This window comes from Lynx canadensis, chromosome A2 (genome assembly GCF_007474595.2).
Source record: "Lynx canadensis isolate LIC74 chromosome A2, mLynCan4.pri.v2, whole genome shotgun sequence".
Taxonomy (NCBI): Eukaryota; Metazoa; Chordata; class Mammalia; order Carnivora; family Felidae; genus Lynx; species Lynx canadensis.
The window spans coordinates 99485845-99496414 of NC_044304.2; the positions used below are offsets into that span (position 1 = coordinate 99485845).

General features: G+C 52.4%; 1 protein-coding gene across 1 annotated transcript; it reads left to right on the forward strand.

The window, feature by feature from the left end:
• Positions 1-6085: 6085 nt before the first annotated feature.
• On the forward strand, positions 6086-10272 carry DLX6 (distal-less homeobox 6). Its single transcript, XM_030294730.1, has 3 exons — positions 6086-6512; positions 7804-7997; positions 9843-10272. The coding sequence occupies exons 1-3, from the start codon at positions 6086-6088 to the stop codon at positions 10092-10094; spliced, it is 873 nt and encodes a 290-aa protein (XP_030150590.1). The 3' UTR covers positions 10095-10272.
• The last annotated feature ends 298 nt before the right edge of the window (positions 10273-10570 follow it).

The following is a 10570-nucleotide window of genomic DNA, read 5'->3' on the forward strand; positions in this document are numbered from 1 at the left end:
TGATTTCTTTTTCTGTTGTAACAAGAGAACCATCTAAGAGTTCACATGATAGCAAGAGGATGTTTTCCATCCCAGGTTTTCCTCAAGAGCTATCCAAGACTGGTTCTCCCTTAATGTTGAGGCATTTGTTATGACTTTTTTATGTTACTGCTGATGAAGGGATGAAGAAATTAAAACAGAGGATGCTTCCAGGCATTTAGGAAGAGGCTTGACCAGCTATATTAACTCCTTATTACCCTAAAAATAGTCTGCCATTTCCGGCTGATGCCTGTTCCCTGCCACTCCAGGGCTGCATTTATCCTCCAATGGTCAGGAGGTCCTAGTTTCCAAGGACTGGCTTGATTAAAGCTGACTTCAAACACCCTATCCCTTCCCCTTTTGCCTTGCTACATTTCCCAGCAGGGCAAATCTGGGGGACTCAGCCTTGGTTTACCCAACAGGCTAAAAATACCAACATCACTATTCATTTTGTTTTAATCTAAGTGTCTAAACATTATCAAGTTATTTTTTTCCTGGACTGAAAGAAAGAAGAATATTTAGTGTATTAGGGAGTGGAGTCCCATGCTTAATAAAAGAGGAGGAAGGAAGGAAGGGGAGAAAAGAAAAGAAAAGAAAAGAAAAGAAAAGAAAAGAAAAGAAAAGAAGAGAAAAGAAAAGAAAAAAGAAAAGAGGAAAGGAAAGAAAAAGAAAAAGAAAAAGGAGGGAGGGAGGGGGCGGGCGCCTGGGTGGCTCAGTTGGTTGAGTATCCGACTTTGGCTCAGGTCATGATCTCGCGGTCCATGAGTTCGAGCTCCGTGTCCGGCTCTGTGCTGACAGCTGAGAGCCTGGAGCCTGTTTCGGATTCTGTGTCTCCTTCTCTCTCTGACCCTCCCCCATTCATGCTCTGTCTCTCTCTGTCAAAAATAAACTTTAAAAAAAAAAAAGGAAGGAAGAAAAGAAAAAGAGAACAGACAGACTTCTGTATACAGGGATGGTAGAAACATGTGTTGTTTCCCCCCTTGAATCCACTGTATGCCCAACATATTGGCTCCCTCTGTTAGGAAAGCTTTGGATGCTCTCACAGTCTGGGAATGGGACAGAGAGAGGCAAAATGTGTTGAATTTGAGGACCTGATTGGCTTTGATTTCATAACCTGGAATCCAGGTTTGAAAAGATTCCCCTGGAGCAGGGGCCTCTAGTCTAGAATATGCTTAATTAATATTCTCCAAATTGGACACTCTAGAAAAAGTCTGCAAAGTTCCCAGTGGGCATCACTGGCCCAGTAAGACCAGTTACATCTGTGTTGGAGTTTCTTAGCTACCTGTTCTTGGGACCCTGAACTGGAGAGATGAGGGAGATGTTTCCAGACTTTAGTGAGCCTCCTTCTGCATGTGGAGCTTTGGGGATCCTGAGAGGGTTTGGGTGGGCCTGGGAGGGTAGGGTGCTAATATGGGCATTATGTTTTATAACTAAAGGAAATAATGCTACAGTCTCAGTGCTTCCTTGCCTAGTCAGATACATTTGCCTGCCCCTGAACATACCATCACTGACTTGGGCTAAGAAAGGGAAAGAGGCAGCTCTCTTGTTCCACTCCCAAGCTTCCCCAGGTGTATGTGTTGGGGGAGGGGAAAAGAGTGCCTGGGTTTCCAGGACATCAAGCACCCTTTCCCTACACAAGTACACAAACAGAAGTTTACATTGAATGAAGGAAAGACTAGCAGGAATTTTTTCCACCAAGGTCTCCTCTTGAGAAGGAGGTTCTTAGCATGGCTATGTAAATCAATACCGAGTTATTTCTTTGAATTCAAAGGCTATTTGTTGAGGTCTAATTTCCTTAGAATTAACGTGATAACTGAGCCCAACTTAGCAACCAGACCCAACCAAGGGCCTGCCCTGGGTTGAATGCACTTCTCCAGGGTGCAGAGGCTGCAAACCCTCGTCAGCACCCAAAGGGAGTGTGCTAGCATCCCTCTACAGTTAAAACAACAGGGGATTCTCTGTCCCAAAGATCCCATTCCTCCCACCCGTGGCCTTGGGCTCGACCCACGCAGTCTTATATTGACAATCGTTATTTTTTCTCTAAATAACGTTGACAGCTGGGATATAAGTCCCCAAACCTCGACACCTTAAAAAGCAAAAAAAGCAATATAGGCCTCAAAGTCTGCCTTCTGTAACTTCTTAGTGAATATGACCCTCGCCTACTGCAGGATCTAAAAGAGCCTTTGGCCTCCTACTCCGACTGCCGGCTTCACTTCTATTTTGAATGATAAAGACTGAGCGGGACTCCCCTGCCGTCCTCCTCCCACCCCCACGAACTGGCCAGGGTTCCCCGGCGGGCAAGACAAAGAAGTAGGAGCCAGCGCCCGGCGGGCGGCCTGCCGAGCGCTGGGGCCTGGAGGCCCTGAGACGTGCGCCTTTGCTGCGAGGCCCTGAAGAATCCAAGAGTTCGTGCCTCTCAGAAGGGCCGGAGGTGCGCGTTGGACTGGAACAAACGAGGGCTGACTTGCCTAGGCACATTACCACCGCCCACGACGCGCGAAGGACTCGGCAGCCGAGATGCCGGGTTCGGTCGGAGAGAAGCGACCGCAGGGAGCGGCCCCTTCGGCAGACAGCCACTGCGCAGCGAACTCCTCCAGCCTAGGCTGCTGGTGGCAGAGGCCACACGTGGCGGCCACTCGCTGAGCGCCACCTTGGCGCACTGTGTGGGGCCAGACTAGCTCTCTGGCTAGCTGTTCCCGGAGTGCCCGCAAAGCCGGAAGCTCAAGCAGTGTAGCATTCAATCCAGTACAGTCGCACCGAGACCTCAACCCAGGCGGAGAGACCCATCGCTCGCTCCGCTCTCCAGCCCTTGACTGACTGGGCTCAATGTGGTTCTCAGCAGGACCTTTACCACTGGCAACAACTGCTACTTCGGTGTAACTGCACACTTGCTCCTCTGGAACACAGTGCTGTGGTTTTATCCTCTAATGGGGGTGGGATGAGAGCCCTGCAGCTTCAACCCGGACAATTCTAGCTCTCCAAGCTTCCTCAGGAATTAACAAGCGGGGGAAACCCTTTGAATAGAGGCTGCTGAGCCCTGGATCTGGTGTTCAGTGCGGGGACCTTCTCGGGGCCCGCCACGACCCGACCCGTTCCGGGTGCGGCCAGAGTTGGGGAAGCCAGCGAGGAAATAGGTGCACCTGCGAGCATAAAGAGAAACATAGACATGCACGGGGTTGGGGGGGGGGGGGGGTATGTGGGGAAGAAACGCCTTCACCGTGTTAACAGCAAGCTGCAGGGTATAAAGCAATAAAATTGCCACGTCTACCTGCTGGCTTTGAGGACATCACAAACAAGCCCGGGGCGAAGCCCGGGTGCACAGAGAGCCCTCCAGGGAAGGGGGGGGACCTTTTCTTTTTCTGACCTCCCGTTTGCTCCCCCCATATACACACCCTACACACATCTCCCCCTTCCCTGGCCCACCTTTCATTTTCCTGGAAGGTTTTTTTGTTGTTGTTTTAATTCACTGCCGATTTGTAAACGCGTGGATCGGGTTACTGGTTCGCGTGTTAAAGTGCACCTCTTGTTAAAAGAAGGGGAACAAGGCAATCCACTTAAAAATGAATTCAGAGTTACTGAACCGGCTCCCGAGCCTCAAGAAGTTAAGCGCGGCGGGCTGGGGAAGGGAGGGGAGAGGAGAGTAAATGCTGCTGTCCTGAGAACCCTGGAGAAAGCCCACGGGCAGCGAACTTCAGGTTATGTGATAAAATGGAGGAAGGAAGGAAAGAAAAAGGCAAACTAGCCTGGCGACTCCTGGAGACCCCGGGCAGGGCGCTGGGTAAATCAATTAGCATAAGCCGATGCTGCAGAGGTGCGCACAGTATGTCAATACAGTCCAAGCTGCTACTGCTGCAGCCACCTTTCCAGGAGTTACCGGGGCGAGCGGTACCGCTAAATTGTCAATTTCTCGGGTTCCTTAGGGGTCCAAGCCAATAGAGTGCAAAGAAGTCCCCAGGCGTCTTCCCAAAGACCCAGACTCGTTCCTACACATGTTGAGCTGGAGATGTTAGATTGTACACTTCTCCGTGTGGTCAAAGGCTCGCTGGCTGGGTCTAGTCGCAGACTGAACGCTGGCGCCGAGCCCATGGGGTCTGCATGTCTTGCCCACCCAGTCCCGATCCACTGACAATGCAGACTTCCTTCGCCTCCCCGCAGTTTCGGGACCCGACTCCTGGCGCTGCCCGGCCTGCCCTCCTCAGCGCCTGGTCCCCAGTCCGGCTCTCCTACCTGGTGGCCGGGCCTGAGCCTCGCTCCGGGATTCCGCTGTCTCTCCTCAGCTGCCTGGATCTGAGTAGGTCTGGAGACTAGACGGAGAAAGGCTAGATCCACAGCCCTGGGCTGCTCCGAACTTAATGTCTTTCCCCAGTCCATCTTTGAAAGAGAAGTGGTTCTACCACCTGGATGTGCGGATATAAATCCCCTTGCAAATAATAAATGGATTAATAATAACAAGGTATGAAGTTCTTTTTATAGAAAAAAAGGAGAGAATTGAAACTAAATGCGGCAGTTAGACAACCATTTTGATAAGAGGATAATTGAGGCGACACTGGTGTATAATTAGAGGATAATTTATGCTATATCCACTTTTATTCCACCTCCCAAAATAAACCCAGTCCATAATCATTACAGGCAAATTGTTCTGAATTTTATAGCAGCAATTTGAACAAAGTACTGCAGTTAATCATGGGAGATTTTTGTGTATTCCTGATTAGAACTCTAATTGCCTCCTTCCAGAAAGTAAAAATAACTGTAAAACGACTCTATTTTTATCATTAACAATGTTGACAATAAAATAAAATCAATTGGAATTGTAATCGAGAGACAAATTTAGGACGAAGGCACTTTTACTTGGGTAGTTTATATTGTAATCAAGATTTGCCAAACCACTAACCGCATGTATCATTTGCATATATTTGAAAGCATTACAGTAGCTTCTGTTTTCAATAGGAAAAAATGCATTACTGTCAGTCCTCCAACGATTCGCTTTCAGAACAGACTGCGCGTTCTTGGGGGGGGGGAAGTTCCCCCTTTCTTGTTCAATACATAGGAACTACGGCCTGAAACGGCAGGAACCTCGCCAAAACAGGGTCTGATTTTTCTTTTTCTTTACACTCCCTCCCCCCAACCAAGGGGTGGTGCCCAGGTGTGGGGGTCTTCTTTCCTCTGTGGTTTCAATAAAGTACGTCTAGAAGAATACACGGTGACGGGGCGCTCCCCCGGGACTATAGTGGGACTGGGGGAGGGGGGTGTGGAGAGGAGGTCAAGGGAGGGGACCTTGCTTTAAATGCAGAGGGCACTGCTTCTGAGAACAGGCAGCCTGCTGGGGTGCAAGGGGACTGAGAGGGAGCGGCTTCCAGCCAGGCTGTTCCAGGTCTGCGGTACGGGGAACTGAGGCTCCGGGTTTGGGGGCGCGAGCTGCGCCGGGAGGCGTCGGCGGCCGGCCCGGCCGAGGCACCTCCCTCCCCGGCAGCACTGAGCGCGGAGCCGCGCGGCCCCCGGCTGCAGCTCCGGGCTGGGATTGGAGTTGCCGAAGGTAGGCGAAGAACTCGGCGAGCGGCGCACACACCAGTAGAAGCCGTGCGCCTGTGACGTCAGGGGGCGACTGACCAATGGGGAGGCGCTGCCCTTTGGAGACAAACCATTCGACTCGTGGCGTCTGCATCAAGTCTGAAAGCAGACGCGCAACTTTCGCAGAATCCACCTTAAAATCTCTGCCTTAAACTGCACCAGCCCCCAAAAAATCCAAGGGGGGAAAGAAGGGGGGGAGAGCAGATTCCCCCCTCCCCCCTCTCCTCTCCCATCCCTCCCCCTTCCTCCTCCCTTTGAGTTAACAAGGCCCTGCTCACTATATCTCTTTATATTAAAAAATATATATATTAGAGAAGAGCGAGGGAGAGGGAGAACCATCTCCACCCCCTCTTTTTTTTTTAATTTTTTATTTATTTATTTATTTTTTTGCAAGAATCCCAAGAGCTAAGGTGGCTGCAGAGGGGAGAGCGGCGCGAGCCAAGTGGGGGGAGGGTGGAGGAAACCCGGGAGAAGGCTTTCTCCAGCCCCCAAAGTTTTGATGATGACCATGACTACGATGGCTGACGGCTTGGAAGGCCAGGACTCGTCCAAATCCGCCTTCATGGAGTTCGGGCAACAACAGCAGCAGCAACAGCAGCAGCAGCAGCAGCAGCAGCAGCAACAGCAGCCGCCGCCGCCGCCGCCGCCACAGCCGCACTCGCAGCAGAGCTCCCCGGCCATGGCAGGCGCGCACTACCCTCTGCACTGCCTGCACTCGGCGGCGGCGGCGGCGGCGGCGGCCGGCTCGCACCACCACCACCACCAGCACCACCACCACGGCTCGCCCTACGCGTCGGGCGGCGGCAACTCCTACAACCACCGCTCGCTCGCCGCCTACCCCTACATGAGCCACTCGCAGCACAGCCCTTACCTCCAGTCCTACCACAACAGCAGCGCGGCCGCCCAGACGCGAGGGGACGACACAGGTGAGAGGCCGCTGGGGCAGCTCTCTTCTCCCGCCTCCCGCCTCCCGGCTGCCCCCCACCCCGCCCGCCCCGCTCACTTCCTCAACGCCCGGGCCTCCGCCGGCCCCCTCCCCCAGGCGGCCCGGCGCGCCCCCGGCCAGGCCTCGTGCGCGCCCGCTCGCCTGGCGCCTGCCTGCCGGCCTCGCCCAGCCCGGCCCCTTCTCGCCGCCGCGGACCCTCGGCTTCCTTGCGGCGCGGCCCGCCTGGCTCCCTGGTCTCCGGTGCGCCTCTCGAGCCGCGCCTCCGGCTCCGTGCTGGCTTCGCTCTACCAGTTGGTCCGCACTGCGCGCTCCAGCTCGCTGGGTCTGTGCGCCCTTTGCCTCCCTCCTCCCCTCCGGTCTGTGACCGGCGTTTGGCAAGACTGGGGACATTTCTGAGCCGGAACTGGGGAGCGTGTTTTGCTCCCCAACCCGATCTGGACAGCCAGTGGCCTACTTTGCGGGTGGCGCCCGGTGAGCTTCGGTGACCCGAAGGGAAGCTGACGCTGCCTCTAGCTCTGGTTAAACTGGTGACAATTGGGCTCTTTCCGGCGGGCTTTTAGATGTCCTCCATCCCCCACCCTTGCCCAGGCCCCCTCCCTCTGGGTTTTCGATACAACGTTGGCTGCTCCTTTGTTCCGAGAGGTGAAGCAGAGGGCCTCGGGCGGACGGTGCTCAGCCCCCCGAGGGGTTCAAAGTTGCCGTGCGATGCTCAGCCCGTTGGGGAGCTGGTCAGAGCGGCTGGTTGTGTTTTGTTTGGGGATTCGATTCGGTCCCTCTCAGCAGAATAATGTCGGACTCGACGAGGGTCTTGATGCACCGGGCTCGGAGCTAGTGACATCAAGTCAACTGGCCGCATAAACATCAGGGTGGCTCAAGCACAGCTTAAGGCACTGTAACGCCAGGCCGAGGGCCCCCGCTTCGCGGCGAGAGCAGCCGCCCCGCAGCGCCGCGCGCCCTAGAGAGCGGTCGGCGCCGCCTCCGCTGCGGCAGAGCGAGGCTGTTTGCCCCAGGGTCGAGAGCGCTCCCGCGGTCCAGCCCCCCCCCCCCCCCCGCCCCACGTTATTAGGGCCAGAGTCAGGGTCGGCCAGAAGCTTTCGCACCCACAGGAAGTACCCGGGCACTGTGAACCCAGAGAGGTCAGGGTGGCGTGGGGACGCTTCGAAGAAATCCTTTTGGGGCTTTGGGAAGACCCGGCGCAGTCCAGGCCAAGCTCAGGAAGGCTGCAGCAGTGGCCTCACGGGTGACTGCTCCTCTGTATTTTTTGCTTGCAGATCAACAAAAAACCACAGTGATTGAAAACGGGGAAATCAGGTTCAATGGAAAAGGGAAAAAGATTCGGAAGCCTCGGACCATTTATTCCAGCCTGCAGCTCCAGGCTTTAAACCACCGCTTTCAGCAAACTCAGTACCTGGCCCTTCCCGAGAGAGCTGAACTGGCAGCTTCCTTAGGACTGACACAAACACAGGTAATTCCCGAGAAGCCCAAGTATCCCTGAAATGCTGATCCTGCTTACAGATCGGGCAGGGAGCACATCAGGAGGAATTCTTGGCCTAGTCAACTGAGGATGGAAAGAGCTTAATGACAAATGCCTTTGCTCCATTACACACTTTCCGGGACAACAGTTTGGAATAAATGACCTGGTATTTAATGCTGGATTGGATTTGCACATCCTCCCAACCCTCGGCGACCCCACCCCAGCCTAGTGTCCTTTGGTGACCAAACTCATAAATTAATCGAGTCCTATTCCAGAGCAGAACGACACGAAAGAGAAAAAGCATGTAGGAGAAAAAGATGTTCAGGCCAGGAGGCAGAATGAGAGCTATGTTTCTTAAGGATCTGTTTGTGTGGTCATGGGACTTAATAAGGATTTCAACTCACTGGCATAGTTATGAAATTGGGGTGAGGGGGAGGACCAGATATGTATAGGCTCCAACAGGATTTACTAAAGGAACCAAAGTGCAAACTATCCATCCTAGGATAGGTGAGGTGGGTTTTTCTGAAGATTGCCCTTAAGCTCAATGGTTAAATCATACTGGGTGACTGACTGGTGCAGGCTGGTGAGGTGCCTTCCTGGAGTACAGGGCTTGAGAGCAATGGCAGAGTTGAAGATCAAAGAGGAATGCTCACCAAATTACAGCAGGTGAAGCCTCAGTTAAGTACAGTTGCTGAAGTTCTCCTGTCCTACTAATTTGAAAGACATATGGGGCATTTTAGACTTCACAGGAAGGGGCTTAAGTAGGTATATTAGGACCCTGGTCATAAAGCCAGGCTGCAATCACCTGTGGTTTTTTCCTTGTCAATTAACTTAGCTGCACGGGGTGGTAGGCCTCACGTGAGGTGGGTGATCTTCAGCAAGGGGACTCCAGGGTATAGGAGACTCTAGCTGGTGAGTGATTGTGTGCTGCCTTAGAACAGATGTCCCCGAAGCTCTTCTTTTCAATTTGGCCTGCTTTCTCTTGCCATATTGCCACCAAAAATTTTGGGGGTTCCTGCAACTCAGTAACCTGTATTACTCTTGGTAAAGCAGATTCCTATGGCTAAGGAATTTTAAAGGTGAAAGAAGTGGCACCATAGAATTTCCTTCTTCAAACCAAGTAGCTTAGATATGCTTCCATCCCAGATTTCTGATTCACATTTAACTTTCAGGAGTCCTTTGACTTTTAGTGACCGCACTAACAACCATGTGATGATTGTTGACCACAATTTGACTAAACAACATACAAAGTAGGGAACCAGGGAGGTACCATCCCTATTCCCTACAGGATTATGAGGAAATATTTACTTCAGGAGAAAGATGCTTCATGAACATGCAATATATGCATAGGTATATTCAAGGCATTTGGTTATAAATGTACAGGTTTTTCTCTGTTCACAGTCATTTGCTCACTGTACATGCATAGAAATGTCAGGGTTGGGCATTAGTAAATACGAAACAGACTATCAGAGGAAGTGTGGCTTTAATCTGAAAAGTTCTCTGTTTTAAAAATCCTTCTTTAGACTTTGAACCTGACTATCTCATTCGCCTTCATTCTTATTTTATTCTTATTTATGCTGCTGTTTTAAACCTAGACTTGCATCCCACTGAAGAGCTTAGCACAACAACATTAGGTATCCAGACAAGATACCTGGTAGACAGGGGCGGGGTGAGAGAGAGGAGGCTAGAAAGAGGTGGAGGAAGGCGGAGACCTGGCGTTTGCAGTTTCGTTTGTTCTGTTTTTTGGGGATGGGGGTATTGCTTCCAAAGCCTGGAATAGAGGCACTGGTTCGGTGTTTCGCTGAGCCTAATGATTGCTGCTGCCTTTCGTTCCAGGTGAAGATATGGTTTCAGAACAAACGCTCTAAGTTTAAGAAATTGCTGAAGCAGGGCAGTAACCCGCACGAGAGCGACCCCCTCCCGGGCTCAGCGGCCCTGTCACCGCGCTCGCCGGCGCTGCCTCCAGTGTGGGACGTTTCTGCCTCAGCCAAGGGCGTCAGTATGCCCCCCAACAGCTACATGCCCGGCTATTCGCATTGGTACTCCTCTCCACACCAGGACACGATGCAGAGACCACAGATGATGTGAGTTGTCTGAGGGAAATTGATACCCTAGGGAAACGTCTGAACAAGGCAAGGAGGATCCAGGACCTGCTTGCATCTGCCAAACCCAGCCGAAGGAGGAGGCTCGGAGAACTCTTCTGTGTGGCAAGACAGTCTGGGCGCTTGCTCGCCCTCTCGCTCTCTCTCCCCCTCTCTCCTCCTTCCCTTCCTTTCCTTCCCTCCTTTTCTTTTTCCCTTTCTTTTTCTCATCTGCTTTTTCCCTTGAGCAGCCTCAGTAACTGATTTTGCATCTTAGAGAGAGAGAGAGAGAGAGTGAGTGAGAGAGAGAGAAACTGGTTTCTATGCCAGTGCTCCTGAAACTCCTCACTGCAAGGACATTTTCCCTTACCCTTTGGGATCCAGGCTCTGAGCCTCCTCTTCTCTTTGGGAATATCCATCAAAACGACTTTTTTTTAACAGACATTTTCCCCCACCAGAAGAATCTGCGCAAACATGGCAGCG

Excerpts from the sequence above, each read along its gene's own strand:
- DLX6 (XM_030294730.1), top strand. The coding sequence starts at position 6,086 with ATGATGACCATGACTACGATGGCTGACGGCTTGGAAGGCCAGGACTCG. Across the intron at positions 6,513-7,803 it reads GACGCGAGGGGACGACACAG|ATCAACAAAAAACCACAGTG; the intron begins GTGAGAGGCCGC and ends TTTTGCTTGCAG. Across the intron at positions 7,998-9,842 it reads TAGGACTGACACAAACACAG|GTGAAGATATGGTTTCAGAA; the intron begins GTAATTCCCGAG and ends CTTTCGTTCCAG.